The following is a 21,213-nucleotide window of genomic DNA, read 5'->3' on the forward strand; positions in this document are numbered from 1 at the left end:
TATGCCCAGGTAGGTACAGTGCCAATGTCGTGGTTCCAGTTCGGGTTACCAGCAGCAGATAGCGTCGCCGTTGGCAGGGCCAGTCCCGTCGTGGTAAGGTGTTGATGGATGGGTTGGGATGGGATGGGTACGCGGCACATGGCAGGGGTGGTGTGGGCTGCTGCAGTGGGCGGCGGTGGGCCTCAGACCGTGGTCATGTCGGTCGGGTTCAATCGACTCGTCCTTGTCGGCTGTGTCGTTTGCGGTCGCTTGTTCTTCGTCGGGCTGTCGTCGCGGGGGTATTGTTGTTGGTGGTGTGGTTGGTGTTTGGAGCAAATGCGGTTTTGGGGCGAGTAGGTAAACCAGCGACGGGATGGAGACTTTTTTTTTGGAGGGGAAAGGCAGGAGGAGGGGTGGGCAGCCAGTGGTATGCGCTCCAAGGTAAGGTAAGGTCGCAGCCTGTCGGTCGGGTCGCCTTGTCTGTGTTCTGTCTCTGTTTCTTGTCTCTGAGAGCGAGGTGAGACGGGTTCCGCAGAGGACGAGAGACAGCAGTAGCGCGCTTAGAGCGATCGGGCCAAGGTGGTGTGGTGTGGTCTGGTATGGTATGGTCGTCTGGAGACTGGGGTGGGAGGTTGGGACTTGCGTCTAACAGGCTACCTAACCAACGCACGGCACCTTAGCAGACGGGAGAGTAAGAGAGCGTACGCAGGTCTACCTGTCGAATCATGTTCGAAGTATCAGGTATCAAGCATCGTCTCAATTGCCCAGATGCAGCTTTAGCGGGGCGGATGTGTGCCGTGCGGGCGTCCCGGCCAATCAAGACAATGTGACGAGACGTGCAGGTCCCTCGAAAGCACAGATTACCAACTTGCTGACCTACATACATACATACATGATGCTCTCTGTATTCAATTAAGAAAGCTCTTCTGATAGCACATCATCGATGCGACCGGGGACGAGAAGGCGAGGTGTCGGTCGACAATTTAATTGTCGTGGAGTGCCTAAGTGTTGCACCTGTGCGAGCCACTCGTACAATCAATTCTACGTCTCGCAGAATCGAACGCCGACAGGAATTCAGTGTCACCACCCACTTCATCTTGAATAAAACCCCCAATCATCCTTCTCAAGCCACCTGCCTGCCTTCGCCGTTGCTGCGCCTGGCCCGCCCCGGTCGTTGCGACTCTTTCTCATTGAACCCGGCTTCGGCCGCGCCTCTATGCCTTGCCATTTCCTCTCTGCTGTCTTTCCAACACATTTGACTGCCATCCCAATTCGACCACATCCAGTCCAGCCTCAACTTTTAGTTCAACGCACCAACACAAGACGGAAGACACAGTATTCTTACCCACCGGGCCAGACCCGACCGCAATGCTCCCTCTGCGACCCGAGGCAGGACCCCGTCTGGTTTATTTCGCCTTGCATGGGGTCGGCTCAGGCGCGTCCCACCATACGCTCCTTGCCGCACACTAACACGAGCAACTCATCAAAGCCTGAATCCGCACTCACTCTGCGCAACCCATGAGCCTTCATTTAATTCCGCGTCCAAAAGAGACTTTATCGGTTTGGGAAAACCTCCTGACCTGAAGAGTTTTCCCACAAGCAGAGATGTTGACAGTTGTTCTCTTTCGAGTCTTGCTCCGTCGATAAGATATGGTCAGGAAGTTGACTCGTCGAGACTCCAGAGGCCGGCCAGACTAGTAGTAGATACGGGTCAAACCCCATCTCAATAGAAGATAGCATGTTCGGATTGACAACTCAATTGTCTGAACGTGGCCTAGCGAGGGGGAAGAAAACTCTTTCAACTCAAGTCCTTCCTGCGAAAGACCCTTATCCGTACAGCGGCGCTAAACCCCAGCCACCTCGCACAACTCAAAAGGCACCAAATCGTGCCTGGGCTAAGACAAGCGGGGGAAACGCATCTCGCAGAATGCACCGCCAAAAATGCAAGCAGCCGCCAGTGCCTCGTCCTGATTCGCCAGAATCCGCATTTCCAGCAAATGGAAGCCCACAATCAGCCCAGCTCAGCTCACACCGCTCTCGGTCTAGCGGTATCCTGCTTTGCTGCATCTCGCCCTCTCGATAGCCGAAGATCCCTCAAGAATGCCCAAGTCTGTCCTGGGCTTCTTTCAACGGGCACTCGGTCTGTCTCGCCAATGCGCAGTAGCGTGTGGAGATCCCATTTTCAGCCTCAATCATCCTTCAACGTCGTCGTCAACATTGCCGTCGTTGTTGTGAGACCCGTGTAATTTCCAGTCAAATACCAACCTACCTTAGGTATGCACACCAAGGTACTGCCAACTTGCCTATATCACGCTCAGATATACCAGGAGCAGCCTGTCACACCGGCAAACGGCGCCGCCAAACGACGTCATCCCCCACCGCTGAAACCCCTGTCCTCAAGCCGCCCATCCTTGATTCAAACGATTTGTGTGTACATCGTCGACCACATTTCCCAAACCCGCTCTTCTCGTGACAGCTTCAGAATACAGATGCAATGCCTACAATCCACACTGGGAAATCCGATCACCATGCGGATAACTTCCCCAGCAACCAACACTCGCCCGTTCACACAAAAAACAACGTCGAAACTGAAAACAATCCAATGTGGCCGTGCATGAACCCCCCTCCCGTCCAACGCACGTCACAACATGAGAAGACTCTAAATGCGCGCCGGCCGCCTCTCCCTCCGCACCGCATAACCAAGCAAGGCCACCGTTGTCATGGGCTGCACGCGGCTGCACCCTCGGCCCGGAGCTGTAAATTGCATGAACATCGGACGGGAGAGGTCGGCCGACGAGATGCCTAACCTCGAGAGACTGCTGTTGTCTCGTGCCTGGCAGGGACCAGGCTTCGAGCGTGGTTGTTTCGACGCCAAGACTATGACAATGAACAACTCCGTCCCCTTGTAGAAGCCAGGCAATGGATCTTCAGAAAGCCACATGGGGAAAGGTGACATGAGACCCGTATGTATTGTCAATTCCTGTTGTACCTGGATCGTTTGTTTAGCTTTGATCATTTTGTCCGAACGAGCGGCGCACTCCGGCCCCGCAGCTTCGGAGACGGCGGCCAAGACCGGCCCTGTCAGTCTGCGTAGGTAGGTACCTCGTCATGCGTCTCTGTCTCTGCCCTCACTCACCGTCTCCGCCCCCGGAGTAGTATTCGACACTGTCCATCTCGAATAAATCTTCGCCTCCAGAGTCTTTTGAAGAACCTCCTCATTATTCGGGGCGATGGTCGTTCTTCAGGTTGATCGACTCTGCGAGTCTCCGAAGCCGCCTTCCCAGTTTCACCGACTGCTTGTTCGGCCTCACTGGCTCCTCGACCGGTCCTTGTCGTCTGCGTCGATGTCAGATTTGGGGTTTCTCAGGCCCAGCGCCAGCATCAGGGCATCAGTTTCCGCCGCGGCTTCCGTCTCTGCAGCAACGACCTTTTCTTTCGTCTTCTTCTGCTCATCATTCGGTCGGGTCGAAGCCCCGAACACAGCCAGGAGGAAGGTCAGCTGGGAGTGGATTTGGAATATAACCCTTGACGCCATAAGGATCGACCGGTTTATAGGAATAGAGGTTCAGACGCTGCGTCGGGTAGTAACGGGCGACTTCCAGTTCGATGCTGGACTTGAATTTCCCGGACATACTGGGCTACCGATGTCGCGGTCCACGAGGAGTCTGAGGGCAGGTTGGCGATTTCGCAAGACGGGATGGTTGTGAGATTAGGCCGATGATGTCAGGAAGGAGTTGATAGCGATCGAATCCCCCCTCGATAGCTAGTTGAGTAGGGATTGGGATGGGGTTTGGAAGTGGTAGGGGGCGGACAGAACCGCGATGGTCTCAAACAGAGTCAAGGGCAGAGTAAACGAGTTGGGTTTTGACGTACCTAAGCGGCCGCTCAAGGTAGAGGTATGTGATCCAAAAGTCACAGAACCTTTAAGGAAAGATTCGTGTGCTGTTCCTTCCGTAAAGGTTTCCAGGCTGAGCAACCTAGACAACGAGAGGCGCTGTGCCCATGGTCGAAATCAGACTTTCCGCTCATTAGATTTTTTGCTCCGTTTTCTCTTCGGCACTCCAGGTAACCTCAAACCGTAAGAACCGCTCTTGCGCAGCCGCATCTCTCCAATCTCTCTTCAAAATCCATGCAGCTCTCTCCAAAGCCTTTCTAGGCATCCTCTGTTCTTCGTCTTACCATCCTCTTTTTGCCTACCAAACCACAATCGACAACGCAACATAGCACTTCATCATGGAGGGATTTCTTGAGCTTGCAACCTGGGATAAGCCTGAGGAGATGTATACTGTTGGCAAAAAGCTGACCCTATTTCCATACGAGCCGGTACGCCCATATAGCACGCCCGCATACCATTCACCTCGAGGCGTGCGCAACTTCGACCCCAAGGCCGACTTCGCCAAGACTCAAGCCAAGGTTCAAATCGAGAAAATCATACGCGTTGGTCCCGAACGAGAGTCTCAAATCTTCAGCTGCAAGGTACTGGAGGCACCGGTCGAAGAACGCCCAGCCTTCTACCAGTCACCTCTCAGCCTGATCCCCAAGAACAAGGACTCCAAAGCCCGCCGCCCGCCCCTGACTAGGAAGCTCGTCAGCAAGGTCTACGACAACACCTGGCTTCCTAGCTGCTTTGTTAACCCTAGCCCTGATACAGGTTACTTCAGCCGTGAGCATGCCGCCTACGCCTACTATCGCTGGAATAAGAAGACGGGCTACGCGCATACTATGCCACAGTTCTACGGTGGCTGGGTGGCGAAAGTCAAGTATGGTACGAATATGACGGGTGAACCACAATTCAAGTACGTTGGTCTTATCGTTATTGAGTACATCGACGGCCGCTCTATTGAGGACCTGTGTTTTCGCGAAGATATCGAAGAAGGATATATTGGCGAGCTCTGCCCTTACGAATTTTCTTTTGGCATATCTGGCGAGGGCAACCAGATTAGGCGTGTTACCTTTGACGAGAAGAATCGACAGCTTGTCATCCAGATAATGCTCCACGGTATTTGCCAAGGTTTCCAACTCGGGGTCGAGCATCACGAAATTTCCCCGAAGAATGTATTCGTTACGTTGAAGAACGGTACGCAGGACTTGAAAGAATTACGAGTCGTATTTCTTGACCACGATGATACTCAGGTATGGTTTGAGACAAAATATTCGGAACGACGCGGGAATTCAAGCTACTGTTTACAGAAGCTTCCTTTTCCAACCCACCCTCGGGAAAGATGCAGTGTCGTGGCTTTGGAGAAGTTCCAAGGCTGGTGGCCTCCATCTGCCAACGGCCGTCCTGAACACGAGGTAGAAAAAGAGTTTAAGCAGTGGCTCAAGTGAAGAGGTCTTTGGTCCCCTGATTGAGGCGACGGACAAGAAAGACTTGGTCAAGCAAGACAAGATGCGGCCGTACGCCAACCAAAGGTATTCTACCTTCGACACGCTGGACTTGATTGGGGAGAGACAGGACGCAATGCTGGACGTCATAATTCCTCAAGTTCTCACCCTTCTAGGCAACCTTGAAGACAAAGATTCTTTGGGACAGGATTTGGAGAGGGCCATTCAGAGGGCGTTGGAAAAGGTCACCTTGCATAACACCGTCACAGGCTCGCGACACCCACCTTCGCACCATAAACTTCGGCGAAGACGTCTCGATTAGGACTGTTCTGATTCTGGTATCGCATAAAGGCTACTCGGTAATGAATATCCACTGTTCGATCCATGTTATGATCTCACACGGCTGTAAGCCGGGATACAACTCTCACCCCAAACATACCTGCATCCACTATTGTCACTTGCACTAAATGCCCCCGCATCCCTTCTCACACCTTATCCCAAGACGCACCGTCTCCTGCCAAAACCACTCATAGTGCCATGCTGGCCGTCTTTGAGAATTATCGCCTCGCAGACTCATACATACGTAGCGCACCTGTGAGTCAGCCTATCAAGCATTTACCAACTCAAGGAGCAACCCACCTTCGTCCTCCTGAGCGGACACTTTGCGTTTTCCATGTGTTTTGCTTCAAAACCTTGCTGCAAACTCACTTTCTAGCAAAAGACTGGTCTTCTATTCTCTCTGAGTGGACCACGATGGTGCTGCGGTGGGCGACGCAGGGGATGACGATGTCAATGAATGGAGTATCATGCTTCTCTATTATGCTGATCAAGTGTCACACTTCCCCTGACTGGTCTTTCTTCTTTGGCCTCTCGATGTCGTCGAGCCCGTACCAATTTCAGAACGCCTTGAAACTGCTCAACGTCTGGTAAGTCGCGTGAGCTTCCGGCGTCTTCCGCCCGCAGATTTCTCAGAGCGTCCTTGAGGTCGCGAAGCTCTTGCGCTTTTTGAAATGCCACAGCCTCTCTAACCTCTCTATCCTCATGAGCCCCGAAGAACTGGGGGAAGTAGTCGATCTCATCCTCGTTGTCATTGTCGTCCTCGTCATAGTCATCATCATCGTCGTCGCCGTCGTCGTCGTCGTCGTTGTTATTATCATCGGCGGTGGCATCGTCCGTGACATCAATGGCAACATCCTCGATCTGTCCACCCTTCTGCTCCTGCCTCTCTTTCTCCTCGTACCACTCAGCGTGCGCATCTTTAAAGGCTCTCTTGGCCGCAGAAACCACTGCATCCATCGCCAGCTTCATCGATTTCTCCTTCACAGCGGCCCACTCTGCTGCCTCCTCGGCCTCCTTCACGGGGTCCCTCAACCAGTCCCGTAACGCCTTCTCCACCGCGAATGCCTCCTTCGCCGCTGTCTCCCTCGCCCTTTCCTCCGCCTCTTGTATCAGGTACAAAGTCTTGTAGACTGAGTATCTCCCCTCCTCAAACGGGCCGAAAGTCTCCACGAGCCATTCATCACACTCGATCTCGCATTTATGGCGGAGCCGACCATTGTCGTCCCTGATGCGAATCCCTTCGGAGTCACGGGCCCACTCGGCCTCTCTCGCCTCATTATCGTTCGTTGTCTCGTAGCAGTACGACGAAGGCCAAAATCCGATGGTACTGTGTAGCTCCTCAAAGTCAAAAATCTGCATCGGGTGGACAGGCTTCGGGAGCTTTTGCAGGTCGTAGAGGCGATGTCTGTCGACAGTTTTGCCGACACGCGTCATACACCATACATCGCTCATTGTATAGTCCAAAACCACCGCTCGGGGCACTTCCAGGTCGTGTTGGCTATTCTTGATGGTAATCATGATCTGGCGGGCCTCAATGGCCCCCAAACTCCAAGCCCACGTGCAACATCTTGACCAAGCCATCAAGCACTTGTCTCATGACCTCCTTTCTGTTCTGCTTGTGAAGTGCAAGGGTGACTGGACTACCGTTGGCATCGTAGTGAAAGATGGGGAGCAGGTTGCGGGGGACGAGCTCATGCGTGGTGTCATGACGGGTGCGTAGGTTCTCCATTGAGAAGCCTTCGACATGCTCCATGAGAATGACCGGAACGCACCTGTAGGCTTGGTGCTTGTCCTCAAGTCCAAGGTCGATGAGGTCATCGTCTTCAAATCCAAGGTCGAACACTGCGACATATGTACCATAAAACTCGGGCGTCGGGTGAGGGAAGCCGGTCATGTTGTTTGAGTAGAGGTATCGATAGGCTCCAGCCTCTCTGCTCAGCGCCGCCTCCGCTGCCTTATCCACACCACGACCCCCCAGGATTGGGTAGAAGGGGGGGTCAAACGCCTTGCAGACAACGAGGTCGGGCCACTGCTGACTCTCGCGAGGACCCTGGACACTGGGGTCATGGTGGTTCTCGAGATTCATCACAATCCTGCATGCGGTGATCTGATTGCACTTCTTGATGCCCCATGACAGGCCCTCGAAGACCTCAAGGATAAGATCTGGAGTCGGAGGTAGATTGGTCGGATCAAAGCCACGGACCCAACCAGGTGTGAGGTCATCCGGCAAATTATTCAGCAAGTACTTTGTGGTTCCGTGGGGATCAACGGGGGTGTACGAATACAGATTCAGCCGGCGGCCTGCCCTGTAGCGCCGAACCTCCATTTCTATCTGAGGCCAAAACTTCTGAGACATGGCGAGTGCTGAGTTCTGGAAGCTGGAAGTGGTGGTGTGCTGATGATGAAGGGTTATTGGTGATGAACTGTGTTGGTTGTGAGTGATGGCAGAGTGGTGTGACTTGTCGAAGCCTGCGAAACAGGCGCGTGAAAATGGACAAGTATGGAGTGTGTTTTCTGCTGTCATGTGTTATGAGAGAGGTCAAACGGAGAAAACGCTTTGCATTGCGATACCTCTCAAGGTTACCCGTAGAGCTTGTTTTTGGAACCTGCTTGGTTTTGAGCCGTTGCCGCTAGGAGGAACTGTCCTATCGTCCATTTTGCGTGTCCTTAGGGCTTTGTTGCTGCTCCGCAAGTCTTCTTTTCTCTTGTCACTGTCGAAGAAGGTCCTCTTTGACCGCATCAAGCGACTTGAAGAGCGAATATTTGCCATACGGGTATGGCCATTCAGCGCCGTCCTCCAAACCCTCCTCGACTTCCGCGGCCTCTACGAGCGGACCGAACACCTCTTCGCTAACAATCCAATCTTCGTACTCCTTCTTACTGTTGAAAGTAGCTGGTTCATTGCCGTACCAGCCGTCCGGAGGCGACGGAAACCAGCCGACAAAGTCGTCAACAGCCCTGAAGCCGAATCGAAGCCGTGGATGCGGCGGGTATGCCAGGTGTTCAAGAAGCTGTTTGAGCTCTAACGGCCCTTGTGCCTCCGTAGTCTTCGACCAGACCTGCGCTAGCATATGCCCAAGAAGGACAGCTCTTGGCTTTTCCAGGTCGAAATCCCTATCACGCATCGTGAGATAGATGTTCTTCGGTTCAAACATCTCGTGTTTGACGCCGACGTGAAGATGGCACACGATTCCGTGTAGAGCCTGCTTTAATATGTCTTGGCAAACTTCTTTCTCTAGTTCGAGACAAACCTGGCCCTATTCCGCATCATCGGAATCGTGAAAGAAGACACGACCCTCGAAAGGGAGTAGCTGACCATATTTGTCCCTATGACAGAGAGCCTCGATTGAATGGCCGATTATATGCTCCCTCAGAACAACACCAACGAAGCGTTCAGTCACACGGCCAGTAGATCTCTGTCGGGCTTGGATGCGTGCAACCCAGCAGCCATAATACTGAGGCGCAAAGTGGAGATGACCTGTTAAGCCCTTGGTGAAGAGATGTCTGAGAGCTGCATCTGCGCAACTCAGATTTCCGTCAGCTTGCTCGTCATTGTCGTAGGGAGCACCTGTGCTACCAGGGTAAAATTCTGGATCGAAGATCTCTGCAGCAATTTGCACCTTGACAGGCTTGCCGTCCTTGGTCAACTGAGTGAGTTCTTCCGGTGATTGTTGATGCTTGGGGGCTTCGACCAGATTGCAGGCAAGGATTTGGGCAAGATGATTGTCACCGCCGTGAATCATGTCGTCAATCTCGATGACTGCGGCTTCCTCGGCTCTGTTGTTTAGAGTTGTTGGGTCAAAGTTTCTCATCCAACCTGGATGGAAGTCGCGGGGCAACGGATTGCGCGTGTACTGTGAGCGTCCGTGGGGTTCTGCGGGCTTGTACGGCCATAGTTCTAGTTTTGTTCCCGGCTGGTACTGCTTCGTGGGTGATATGTATCGGAATGTCGACATTTTGTTGCAATCATGCTCCGGAGGTTCTGCAAAGAAATCTGGATTGAGAACTACTTTTCGACTCTGGGACAGGTTGAGCTGGTTGATGGCTGCTGGTCGAGAAACGCAGGGTGAGATGAGGAAAGGGATGGAGGTGAGGGGAGTTGGGTCGGTTCGAGACGCAGTAGACACGGCGCACAAGAATGAAGAGAAAATGAGGAGCCGCAGAGGTGGGCTTGGGATAGTTATGGGTGCCCTTGCTGGGGTTCACAAATGGTCGATTTGGAGGAATTCAATATTCCCTCTGGATATCCAATGTCAGCATCAGGACGTAGAAAAGGGAGTCATGATTTGGGCATACTTCTCGCAGAATTGGTATCGATTTTGGGACCAACCATGTTTGCCGTATTAGCTCGACTGCTTCTCGTCTTTAACCTACCTTACCGTCGTTACCGTTACTGCTATCGTCGTCGTCGTCGTCGTCGTCGTCGTCATCGCCGCTCACATCGTCTTCGATAAGGGCAATGAAGCACACAGGAAATATAGCCGCGCAGACACAGGGAAGTTAGGCGATCTCTTAATTTATTTCTACTATTTGTAACCTTTCGTCCGCGCAGTGGACAGATTGATATCAGCAAGAGCCTGCACATTTGCGTCACTATCCTTCTTGAGCTCTTCCTCCTCTAGATTTCTGCGTCTCTCCTCTCGTTCCTCTAAAAGTTTTGGCTTAATTGGGTCAAGCGTCTTGAATAGAGAGTACTTCTTGTACGGATGCGGCCACTCAACGCCCTTGCCCAGCTCGGCCTCCACATCCGCAGCCTCAACCAGTGGCCCGAAAGCCTCGTCACTCACAAGCCACTCATCGAATTCAGCTTCGTTATCGAAGTCACCTGGCTCGTCGCCCTCCCAGCCCACTTCAGGGGAGGGCCACCATCCTATGAAGTTCTCAAGTCCTGTGACACTAAACCGCTGGAAAGGATGAGGTGGATGGGGAAGATGCTCCAGTAACTGTACGGGACCCTTGGGGCCCTTGGCCATTTTTGTCTTTGACCATACCTGTGTGTTCGTGAAGCCAAGCAGCACAGCCCTCGGCCAATCCAAACCCACCTTTCCGTTGCGCAAGGTGATGAATACCTTGCGCGGCTCGAAGACATTATGCTGAACGCCGATATGCATGTGTTCGACGAGACCATTGACGGCCTGCTTCATGACTTCTTGGCACAGCTCCTTGGAAATTTCCAAAGTGTGGAATCCATCGTCGACATCTTCGGGCATGTGGAAAACGACGTCGCCATCAGGAGGAATAAGTTCGTCGTATTCATCGCGGTCGCAAATATCCTCAATTGAGTGGCCATTGATGTACTCCTCGAGGACAAGGCCGACGTATCTGAAAGCGTTCTTGTCGTACGTATCAACACGGGTCGCCCAGCAGCCGTAATATTGGGGAACGACATGTGGGTGTCCAGTCTTATTCTTCGAGAAGAAATGCTTGAGTGCGGCGTCAGTGCGGCTGAGGTTGCCATCGGCCTGTTCTGCGTTGCTGTAAAATGTGTACTCGTCGCTGGGGTAGAACTCGGTGTCGTAGAGGAAGCCGACTACCTGCGTGCCATCTCCGGGAAGCCTGGCAGCATCGCCCCGATACGAAACTGGCGGTTGAATGACGTCGAATAGAATGACCTGAACCGTGTTGTTGTCGCCTCCGGAAATGACCTTGCTGACTTGAAGCACGGCTTGCTTGTCGACATCTTCCTTGCGTGTGCTGCGAGTCATCTCGAGATCGAAATCTCGAAGGTGATCAGGGGGAAGATCATTCGGTAGAGGATTCCGAGTGTACTCAGACAGGCCGTCTGTGGGGCTGCACTGGCTCATACTGCCAAAGAGTCAACCGCGTCCCGGCCTTGTACTGCTGGGCGGCCGTGATGTATTGAGATGGGAACATCTTGTAGCTGACAGAGATTGCGTTGATAGTTGAAGAAGGTCGGGCTGTCGCACGTGTCGAGTACGCTTGAAGACGCGGTGGCAGGCTCGGCAAGAACAAGAAATAAGGGTGATGCTGGGAACAGAGAATTTGAGTAATTCTGAATTCAGATGGTGCAGGTCAGCAGGCTCAGTGTGTCAATTTCATTCTAGCAGATAAGCCATTTCTAATAGGGAGAAGGGTTGTAGTGGCTGATACTCATCAAGGTTACCTACACACGGAATTGGGGGCTTAAACACATAAATAGGCCGACCTTGACATCGCATAAGTAGTTATCTTGAAAGGAAGTAGCGAGTTGTGGGTAGCACTGTACACTAGGAGAAGTTCTTGATTGTCTTCGCTTTTGAAGACATTGTGAAAGGCATGAAAACAGTCAACACGCCCCCGTCAACTCAACTCAACGGACGGCAGAGATGGCGACGATAAGGACGACAACGATAGGGACGACAGCAGTAGACACGTATTGAGCATAGCACATGAAGGGTAGGAGTTGCTTTTCCCTCGTGTGAAGTGGACAGAGCATTTCGGCCGTCGGTGGACCGTTTCCCCCAGGCTTTTGCAACATTCAAGCGCACTTTGGTGGCACCAAGTTACCATGAGGAGGGTTATGGCTTTTCTATGGCCGCTCCTTGTTCCATCGCCTTCTTAGCCCACTTGGCGCGAGGTAAAAGGTGGTTGGTCTTTCGCTACGAAAGCGAATAGACACCTGAGCTGTGAGAGTGTCAAAAATTCAAATTGTCCAAAAACGGCAAAAGTATATGTTCCGAAACCGAGAATCGAACTCGGGGCTATGCCTATCCTCGCATCAAGGATGAGAGGGCATCATGTTGGCCACTACACCATATCGGATGGATGTGTGATTGTTGAAGTGGAGAGACGGCAAAGCTCTTCATCAACGAAGACGCCAAGGTGGGGCTTCTCTCTTCGCTAGCCAGGTTGGCAGGACAAGCACAAATTTCGCGCTAGATGGTCCTTCGGGGTCAAACAACCGCCTGAAGCATCTCATATGGTTGAAAATCAATGATAACATGAGAGCAAGTTGATGAAGGTGATGAGCAGTGATGCAGGATGTGAGATTGAAGAGCTGGCACGAATGACGTGGAGGTGGATTGCAGTTCTCCGGGGCTTACGTCAGAGCTCCAATGACTAATCGCCGCTCGGTATCGATATGCATGTAACAGGGGCACAAACAACCTTTGAATTCGGCTTCGACATCTCATAGACACAGCTTCATACGACCGCCACGACTTCGAAAAACTGTCAGGAAGGTCAATTTCGTCAATTGGAAGAGTGTGTTCAGATACCCATATGCTTCTCATCACACTATGCTCACTAGCCTTGGCAGCACCATCCCTCACATGAGTACCAAGCTTCCAAGGGCATCAGCGCATATAAGTCGACGAGTTTGCGGGGCAACGTTCACACCTCGAATTCGTCTCCCTTCAACAACACACGTCCCTCGAGCTCACTTCACAACAAGTATCCGCCTGCGACAAGCACAAGACGTTCTCAAAATGGCCGCCAGCAACAAGTACTCCTCCCCTAGCTTCACCAGCCTGGTCGTGGATGCTATGAGAAAGCAGTAAGACCCCGCACCCCCCTCATTCATACATCTCACACTCACAACCGCCACAGCTACCCCGAAGAGCTCGCAGACAGACGCTGGGACAACGTTGGTCTTCTCCTCGGTAACATCGAGACCCCGGCTTCCCGCCAACCCAAATCCCCCGTCGTCCTCCTCACAAACGACCTCACCTACGCCGTCGCTGAGGAAGCAATCCAGAAGAACGCCAGCGTCATCGTCAGCTACCGTACGTCTCACGAATCTCCCATCCACCACCAAATCTAACCATCCTCCCAGACCCCTTCATCTTCTCCGGCCTCAAGTCAATCACCACAAACGACCCGCAACAAGCAACCCTCCTCCTGCTCGCCGCCCACGGAATCGCAGTCTACTGCCCGCACACCGCCGTCGATGCCGCCCCCAACGGCCTCAACACCTGGCTCGGCGACATCGTCTCCGGCGGCCCCGCCACCTCCTCCACCACCGCCGCGCCCTCCGAGCGCACCGTCGTCACCCCAATCTCCTCCACCCCCGCCGGTTTCGAGGGCTCCGGCTACGGCCTGCTCTGCACCTTCCGCCAGCCCGAGTCCCTCGCGGCCATCATCCGCCGCGTGGCCGAGCGCGTCGGCATGCGCCGCGTCATGGTCGCGAGCCCGGACCCGAAGCGGGTGTCGACGGCGCGCGTCGATGCCGTCGCCGTGTGTGCCGGCAGCGGGTGGGACGTCGTCAAGGGCGCGCGCGCAGACGTCATCGTCACGGGTGAGATGAGCCACCACAACGCGCTCAAGGCCGTGCAGGAAGGCAAGACGGTCGTGACGGTGTTCCACAGCAACTCGGAGAGGGGGTACCTGACGGAGGTGATGAAGCCCCTGCTGGAGGGCGAGTTGAAGAGTAAGGAGGCGGGTGTGCAGGTGTTTGTAAGCGAGGCGGACCGGGATCCGTTTGACATTATTGACATTTCGGAGTTGTAAGAGGCGGGGTCAGGGATTCACATAAAGGAGAAGCAGGTCTAGAAAAAAGTGAAGAGATTATGAATTTTTGCGGGGAAACGATTCCTATAGCAATGCAAAGGTATTCTACCACCGGATATGGGTGATGTGAGATGTGCAAATCCCCTGCTGTATCGTCCAGTTCTTCCGATTTAGTCTATATCAAGTATTTCAGCCCAGTAAGCAGTCAACTAACGCCACAACACCCTCGCTATGCCTTTAAACAACCGCACCTCGGCCTCCCTCAAGACCTTCCACTGTCTTTCGAAGTCCTCACGCTGCTCTCCCCTGTGCCCCTCAACGCCGCATCGCCCTCTTCAAGACACTCCACCACGTCCGTCCCACCGACGCCCTTCTCTTTCCAAACCTCGAGCAACCGCCTCGGCATTTCCCATAGGCTCCTCGCCTCCTCAACCTTGCCATCCTTCACCAGCTTCCGCAACTTCTCAGGCGTCCCCAGCACCTCCTTCGCAAGCTGCCTCGTCCTCCGCCGCCTCGCCGCGGCCTCCTCGTCCAAGCGCTCCTGCGACCCGGGCGGCGCCACCGTCTTGCGCAGCGCCTCGCGGATCGAGCTCGCCTGGGCATATATCCCCGCAATAGCCGGGTCAAGTGTCGACGCCATGGGGTTCAGGGGGTCCATGTTCGCGCGCATCTAGAAGCTCAGCGTCAGCAAAAGACCACATCTTCAATAATTCACAATACTCCAACGAGGAGCGGAGGATGGCAGAGAGAGCATGCTCACCTTTCGAATCGTCTCCGTGGCAGATATCAGCTTCGAGTAATTGTCGTACACCAGCGCCTTCTTCTCCGCATCCAGCGCCCGGATCTCGCCCAGCACGCGCGTGTACACCCTCAGCAGGTCGTCCAGCGTGTTCTCCGCCAGCGCCTTGCGCACATACGCCTCGGCGTCGAAGCTCGCGTTGTCGAGCTCGCTGGGCGGAACCTCGCTGTGTTCCGCAATGCCGCCGCCGCGCTCCGAGGAGACGTCGTCTGCGTCGGTGACTTCGAGGGACGGGGTGGTCGTCCCCTTTTTCAGGTTGTAGTACTCGCGGAGGGCGGCGCGGTTGGCGCGTTTGGAGGGCGCTGCCGCGGTGCCGGGGGCACCGAAGGTTGCTGAGGAGGACGGGTTCGGGGAGGATGTCGCGGAGCGCGGGGCGTCTAGGGAGGGGCGGGTTGAGGATGTTGGAGTGTGTGGCTGCGCGGAGACGCGGCGGGTGAGGGCGGGCGGTTCGCGGGGGGAGGCGATTGAGGCCATTTTCGGGTGCCGTTTTGATTTCTAGTTTCGGTTATTGAGGGGTAGGTTGCACTTAAAGAAGGGACGGAGCCGATTGAGGCTGTGGTGGTGTGATGCGTAGAGACGCTGCTGTGAAGCTCGTGATGGTTGACGGTTGCCGGTTGCGGCGCGAGGCTGCGCTGGAGGATGACGGGGATGCTGGCGATAGGTCGACAGAGCTCGTGTGGGGTAGCGGCCCCTTGGACTTCAGCTGTTCAGCGAGGCTGCGCTAGCGTGCACATGCAGTGGTTCTAATTTTGGAGATCTATAGTGGGGCCGGGCCCGGGAAGTTGGGGGTAGGTAGGTACCTTAAGTGCCTGCCAGCTTTTTACCCCACTGAAGCTATTCTTCAAGAACCTCTCTTCCAACACTGCAAACCCAACAATATCAAAATGTAAAATTTCCTACCAAAACATCGGGCATGAAAATGGACGCAACCACACAAATCCGCAACGCCCTCCACTCCCAATCCTTCCCGACGCCCTCCGTCCCCTGGACCACGACCCTGACCTCGCGCGTCCCGACCCCGCCGCTGCCCTCCCTCATCGCGACCGCCAAAGCGCGCCTCCTCGCCTCGGACCTCACGACGCCCAACCTGCTCGATCCCTCCTCGTCAGCGACATTCCCGCCCGCGGCGACGGACCCGCAGACGCCGGAGACGACGCTGCCCCGCGACGTCCCCTGCCAGGTCGTCGACGTCGAGAACCTGGCCCTCTCGCGCTGGGAGCAGGTCGAGGAGCTCGAGGCCGTGGCGCGCGGCGAGATGACCACCGGCCGGCGCGTGGTGCGGCTGGCTGCGGCCGAGGAGCAGGCCGAGTACGATAACGTCGACGAGGGTGCTCCGGGGCGGACGCAGGCGGCGGCAGCGGCGCCGCAGCAGAGGAAGAATGCGACGCACAGGCTTGTGCTGCAGGATTGCAAGGGGCAGAAGGTGTATGCGATGGAGCTGAGGCGGGTGGAGAGGATTGGGGTCGGGGTTACGAATATCGGCGAGAAGGTCATGCTCAAGGCTGGGACGGTGGTGGCGAGGGGCACGGTGCTGCTTGAGCCGGAGAAGTGTGTGATGTTGGGAGGAAAGGTTGACGCATGGCAGAAGGCGTGGATGGAGGGGCGGATTGCGAGGTTGAAGGAGGCTGTCGGGGCTGATCGGCCGTAGAGGGAAGGGATGTGATGCATTAGTTGGAGTTCGGGTATACCCATTTGACTAGAGACACGATATGCATTTGCTTTTAACTTTTTTTTCGTTTTATTCGTCCGTCTGGATCTATTTGATGGACACGTCCTTCACTATCATGAGCAACTTCATCTAGCCCTATTTGCCCATGACTTAACATCTAGCCTTCAGACAAATTCGGCCACGCTCGCCACATCTAGTTCCCGGAAACCGCCTCACGCAAAGAGTTCCAGCCGGCCACCGTCCACGGCGCCAAGAAAATGGCCGTCTGGGCATGCGCAGCAACACCCGTGCCGGCGTATGCCTTGGCCAGGTCCTCCGCCTCGAGCGTTCCCCGAGGCGGAACGCCCTTCTTGGCCACCGTCAACGCCATCTCGGCCGGGTACTCCTCGCCGCCAAATTCCGCCAGGTTCGACCACCCGTGCGGCAGATGTGGGTACAGCATGATGTCCGTCTGGATCTGGGTCAATACATCCTCGTCGGTGCTGTTCTCGCCGAGCTTCGCCACGGCGCCGAGCACCTCGCCGATCTGGGACTGCTCCGTGTCTGCAATCTTATCGCTCGTGCGGAGGCCCTCGAGCTCGGCGACGACGGCCTCGACGGACTCTTCGTCGTTGTCGAGGACAGCAATGACGCCGAGGAGAAGAACGGCTTGGACATGATCGGGCTGTTTCTCAATCACTTCGAAAAGGGAGTTGCGAGCCTTCTCGCGGGACTCTTCCGAGCCGTTAGCCCAGAGCACCTGAGCAAGGAGGCAGACGGCATCGGCATTGCCATCGGATTCCTCCAGAGCCGACTCGAAGCAGAGAAGCGCCTCGTCGATGTCTTTGCTGTAGTATTGCGCCAGGCCGACGGTCAGGTGAGCCGAGAGACGTGCCTTCTTGCGCTCCTCCTGTGTCAGCTCGTTGTCAGACTCGTCGCTGCTTAGCTGGAGCGCCATTTCACCGCACTCAACGGCTTGCTCGTACGAGCCGGAAGCCAAGTACGATCTGGCCAGGTCCGTCTTGGCGAGAGCGAATTGTGCGAGAGCTTGAGGCGACTCCGTAACCTCGAAGTCCGCCTCCAGGATGCCGCAGATCTTCTCAAGAATCTCGACGGCCTTGACGTTGTCGTGCGTCCGCTCTAAGAACATAGTCGACAAATGTCCGTATGCCAAGTCCTGCGGCTTCAAGTTGTTCAGTTGGCCGAGCGCGAAGATGGGCTGGATGAGCGACGAGATGTTGGCGGACGTCGCGGTCAGGATGTAGTCAAACACGGAGACGGAGAACTGGCGCCTCGTAAGGACAGACGACGACTCCGCGATTTCCATGGCATGTGTAAACAGACCCCTCGCCTCTTTTGTCTTCCCGTAGAGCAGCGCGACGAAGCCCTGACCGAGCCAAGCATGCGCGTAATCGGGATCTGTCGACTGCGCGCGGTTGAAGGCCTCGTTGGCAAGTTGCATGTCGTTCTGCAGCAGGGCCAATGTGCCCAGGTTCGTCCACGCCGCAGGGCTTCGCTCGTTGAGGTGCAGACTTCTGACGAAGGAATGCTGGGACACCGCCGGGCTGATTTCGCTCGTTACGACACCCAGCGAGTTCCAAAAGTCGGAATTTCCTGCCTCGAGCTCGATGGCCCGCTTGAAGCATTTCATAGCGGTCTTGAGATACACACTAGACTTCTTCCGAATGCTTGATGGGAGACAGATGTGAGCTCGGTGCTCCGCCCAGCCCAGGTTGTAGTACGCGACGGCCTGCGCGTGCAAATCGTTGGCCGAGACATGGATTGCTCGCTTGTGGCAGAGGATCGTAGCGTGGATGCATCTGGTCAGGTCGACGCCTAGTCTCTCATCTTCAGAGAATAGACCCTTGGCAGAAATGACACCGGTGCCAACATTGTCTACATCGGCAAATATTTCATAGGCCTTCTTGTCGCCGCTGTCGATGAGCGTCATGATGGACTCGGCAGGGAACTCAATAGCCTTACTTTGCACCGCAGAAAAGACGGAGCACGCGTCTGCAAGCGACTTCCAAAAGTTGAATGTCTCGACGACGGTCGCATCTGCCTCGGAAGCAAAAGCAATGGTGTCCTTAGCAAGTTGAATTGACTTGCCAAAGAGGCCCTTCTCAACACAATCAAGCGCGTTGTCAACCATGGTCTGCATAAGTGCGATGGCGACGCCATCTTCATTCGGCCGGCCATCGTTGACCTCCTGGTAGAGTGCAATGGCTTCGTCAAACTCGGCCAGCTCACGCTTGACGTTAGCAAGCATGTACTTGGTGAACCAAGTATCGCCAAGAACTTCCTTGGAAGCAGTTTCTTCCAGCCTCTGCGCATTAAGAATAGCCTTGGTCGCGGCGATGTAGCGACCTGATGAGTAGTAACTTTCTCCTAAGCCCACCCATGAGTGGTAGTCCTCCGGCGATATCCTCAGGGCTGACTGGAACGACACGATTGATTTGTGGAAATCCTGCTTGTTCAGCTCTGCAACACCAAGTGCTGCAAACGGCCAGCTGATGCCTTTCCTCTTCGAGCCTGGCGGTGGCTTCACCTTGCCAGAGTCGACCACCCGCTGAGCGACCAACTCGACTCTGTCCCAATCACCTTCGTCAGCGAATGATTGAGCCAGGCGCTTAGCTGCCTCGACTTCTGAAGATGAGAGCTCGACAGCCTTTTGGAAGCACCGTCTAGCCCTCTTCTTGTCTTTGGCGTAGTCGGCATAGTAGATGCCGAGACTTGTGTACGATGGTGCGAAGTTGAGGTTGTTTTTGAGAGAATCCAGGAAGTATGCGTAAGCACCTGTGCGACTCTTGCGAGCGGCCTTTGAAGAATCTAGGTTCCACAGACAGGACCCCAGGCGGTACTGTGTCTGTGCAAGAAGATCCTTTGACGGAGGCGTCATCTCCTCGATCAATGGGAGGGAGGCCTCCAGTTCCACCTTGGCCTTCTCGTAGTCACCCTTGAGCGCCTGTACCCAGGCAGATTCAGTCTTGACACGGAGGTTGCTAGGATCTCTCTTCAGCGCGCGCCCAAAGAAATCGATGGCATCATCAAAGTCCTCCTCTTCCTCGTAAATGAGACCGACACCAATCAGCGCCGGGGTAGATGATGGATCGTGTGTGAGAACCTCTTCGAACAGTCTCTTTGCTTCGCCGTGGTTTCTGGGAGACTGATAGAATACCAGAGCTGTGCCCAGGTATAGCGAGAAAGAATCGCTCGTGTTCTGGAATGTCATACCGGTCTTTGTCCTCTCCGACTTCAGAAGATCCATGGACTTTCTCATCTGTTCAACAGTGCTCTCGTATTCCTCTAGATGCTGGTAGTACTCTCCCATCAAACGATGAGCGAACAACGAGTCTGACGTCGTGATACCGTCCGTCATCATCAGGATTCTATCCTGTTCTGTCAGCGGCACCATGGACACACCGCCACCCTCGTCGTCTTCACTCTCGGTCTCCTCTGCCTCGAGTGCGGCGGGCGTCGGTTTGGGGAATGGAGAGATGCTGCTGGTCAAAAAGCCAGTGATGACCTTGTACAGGTCGGTCTCAGGGAAGAATGTGCAATAGTCCCTCAGCATATTGACGTCCCACTCCTTGATCTCCTTGGCGTCCTTCCAGTTGATGGCAATCTCCCATGCGAGTCTGTAAGGGTGCTTGATAATGACCATGTCCAGGGCCAGCTTCAGAACGGCTTGAAGAGCGAAGCCCTTTTCGGGGCCAAGCGGCGCAACCAGCAGGCGGTCGTAACACCACTGGAGGAGCTTCTCCTCATACCTCCGCCGGAGCTCGTCATCGTTTGTCCAGTTGATGAGCTGTTGGTAAATGTACTCGAGCTTGCTCTGAGCAATGACCTCACGCTTCACCTCGAGCGTGACCTCGTTCAAGCGCGCTCCTATCCTCGTCCTGCGCTCGCCGATGAGCGTGTTGATGCGCTTCTTCTCGTCGGTCTCAATGATCTGCGCCATGGTCTCGTAGGTCTTGGCGGGGTGCGGCACTCGGCCCTCAAGTGCAGGGTAGATGGGGCTTCCTGGGAGGATGACGCTCAAGGCGTCGATGTACTGGGCAGTGTCACCCTGTGATCTGGCAAAGTCGACAAACTTGTCGATGACATCCTGGCACTTGTACATGTCCTCGGCATCACGGTAGATTTCTGCCAAGCTCACCGCAGCCTGGTGGTAGGCCTCTATGCGCTTGCGGTCCTGTTTCTCGTAGAGCTTGATGAGACCCTGCCACGCCGCGGGCTCTTTGGGCTTCTGCGCAGCGGCAGTCTTGTACGCCTTCTCAGCCTCATCGACGCGGTTTTTCTTGTCAAGAGCGAAGGCCAGCAAGATGTTTCTGCGAATTGCGTCAGCAGGCTTGCAATGGAAATTGTCATTTGAGGAGAGAAGGTACGTACGCTTGGTAGTGCTTGGGGTCGCGCTCGAGGAACTCAGTCGCCTTCTGAATGGCGTCGTCCCATTTTTGCTGTTTGACAGAGTCGCCAATGGCCTTCACCGCAGCCTTGGAGCTCGACATGGTAGTTGGCGACTGAGGGTGTGAATCATGAAAGTGAGGTCTTCTTCCGATGGCGGGGCATCACCAGTGACCAGGGTGGTGAGAGCTCGCAGGAGGTACTGTTTGTGAGACGACAAGTCCAGGTGCAATGTGTGGTGAGCGCTACAAAGTGCAAGCCCCACCAC

The 21,213-nt window shown here is 54.9% G+C and overlaps 10 protein-coding genes and 1 non-coding gene across 11 annotated transcripts; 3 read left to right on the plus strand and 8 right to left on the minus strand.

Annotated features, from left to right (window-relative positions):
- Window positions 1–4,212: 4,212 nt before the first annotated feature.
- COL26b_005948 (uncharacterized protein) lies at window positions 4,213–5,123 on the plus strand (the record flags this gene model as incomplete). Its single annotated transcript, XM_053178782.1, has 2 exons — window positions 4,213–5,056; window positions 5,113–5,123. 2 exons carry the CDS (start codon window positions 4,213–4,215, stop codon window positions 5,121–5,123), a joined length of 855 nt encoding a protein of 284 aa, XP_053037253.1.
- A 1,014-nt stretch (window positions 5,124–6,137) lies between these two features.
- COL26b_005949 (uncharacterized protein) lies at window positions 6,138–7,095 on the minus strand (the record flags this gene model as incomplete). Its single annotated transcript, XM_053178783.1, has 2 exons — window positions 6,138–6,152; window positions 6,196–7,095. The coding sequence occupies 2 exons, from the start codon at window positions 7,093–7,095 to the stop codon at window positions 6,138–6,140; spliced, it is 915 nt and encodes a 304-aa protein (XP_053037254.1).
- Window positions 7,096–7,174: 79 nt separating this feature from the next.
- COL26b_005950 (uncharacterized protein) lies at window positions 7,175–7,999 on the minus strand (the record flags this gene model as incomplete). Its single annotated transcript, XM_053178784.1, has 1 exon — window positions 7,175–7,999. The coding sequence occupies one exon, from the start codon at window positions 7,997–7,999 to the stop codon at window positions 7,175–7,177; it is 825 nt and encodes a 274-aa protein (XP_053037255.1).
- A 352-nt stretch (window positions 8,000–8,351) lies between these two features.
- COL26b_005951 (uncharacterized protein) lies at window positions 8,352–8,798 on the minus strand (the record flags this gene model as incomplete). Its single annotated transcript, XM_053178785.1, has 1 exon — window positions 8,352–8,798. The coding sequence occupies one exon, from the start codon at window positions 8,796–8,798 to the stop codon at window positions 8,352–8,354; it is 447 nt and encodes a 148-aa protein (XP_053037256.1).
- A 102-nt stretch (window positions 8,799–8,900) lies between these two features.
- Window positions 8,901–9,599, minus strand: COL26b_005952 (uncharacterized protein; the record flags this gene model as incomplete). The annotated part of the gene is made up of 1 exon (XM_053178786.1): window positions 8,901–9,599. The coding sequence occupies one exon, from the start codon at window positions 9,597–9,599 to the stop codon at window positions 8,901–8,903; it is 699 nt and encodes a 232-aa protein (XP_053037257.1).
- Window positions 9,600–10,169: 570 nt separating this feature from the next.
- On the minus strand, window positions 10,170–11,447 carry COL26b_005953 (uncharacterized protein; the record flags this gene model as incomplete). Its single annotated transcript, XM_053178787.1, has 1 exon — window positions 10,170–11,447. The coding sequence occupies one exon, from the start codon at window positions 11,445–11,447 to the stop codon at window positions 10,170–10,172; it is 1,278 nt and encodes a 425-aa protein (XP_053037258.1).
- Window positions 11,448–12,317: 870 nt separating this feature from the next.
- Window positions 12,318–12,405, minus strand: COL26b_005954. The gene has a single exon. It is a non-coding gene; the product is annotated as a tRNA-Glu (tRNA).
- Window positions 12,406–13,070: 665 nt separating this feature from the next.
- COL26b_005955 (uncharacterized protein) lies at window positions 13,071–14,091 on the plus strand (the record flags this gene model as incomplete). The annotated part of the gene is made up of 3 exons (XM_053178788.1): window positions 13,071–13,138; window positions 13,192–13,367; window positions 13,418–14,091. 3 exons carry the CDS (start codon window positions 13,071–13,073, stop codon window positions 14,089–14,091), a joined length of 918 nt encoding a protein of 305 aa, XP_053037259.1.
- Window positions 14,092–14,353: 262 nt separating this feature from the next.
- On the minus strand, window positions 14,354–15,364 carry COL26b_005956 (uncharacterized protein; the record flags this gene model as incomplete). Its single annotated transcript, XM_053178789.1, has 2 exons — window positions 14,354–14,761; window positions 14,852–15,364. The coding sequence occupies 2 exons, from the start codon at window positions 15,362–15,364 to the stop codon at window positions 14,354–14,356; spliced, it is 921 nt and encodes a 306-aa protein (XP_053037260.1).
- A 445-nt stretch (window positions 15,365–15,809) lies between these two features.
- On the plus strand, window positions 15,810–16,538 carry COL26b_005957 (uncharacterized protein; the record flags this gene model as incomplete). The annotated part of the gene is made up of 1 exon (XM_053178790.1): window positions 15,810–16,538. The coding sequence occupies one exon, from the start codon at window positions 15,810–15,812 to the stop codon at window positions 16,536–16,538; it is 729 nt and encodes a 242-aa protein (XP_053037261.1).
- Window positions 16,539–16,752: 214 nt separating this feature from the next.
- On the minus strand, window positions 16,753–21,049 carry COL26b_005958 (uncharacterized protein; the record flags this gene model as incomplete). Its single annotated transcript, XM_053178791.1, has 2 exons — window positions 16,753–20,869; window positions 20,931–21,049. The coding sequence occupies 2 exons, from the start codon at window positions 21,047–21,049 to the stop codon at window positions 16,753–16,755; spliced, it is 4,236 nt and encodes a 1,411-aa protein (XP_053037262.1).
- Window positions 21,050–21,213: the final 164 nt, after the last annotated feature.

The sequence above is a fragment of the Colletotrichum chrysophilum genome (assembly GCF_026319265.1).
Source record: "Colletotrichum chrysophilum strain AFK26 chromosome Unknown scaffold_42, whole genome shotgun sequence".
Lineage (NCBI taxonomy): Eukaryota > Fungi > Ascomycota > Sordariomycetes > Glomerellales > Glomerellaceae > Colletotrichum > Colletotrichum chrysophilum.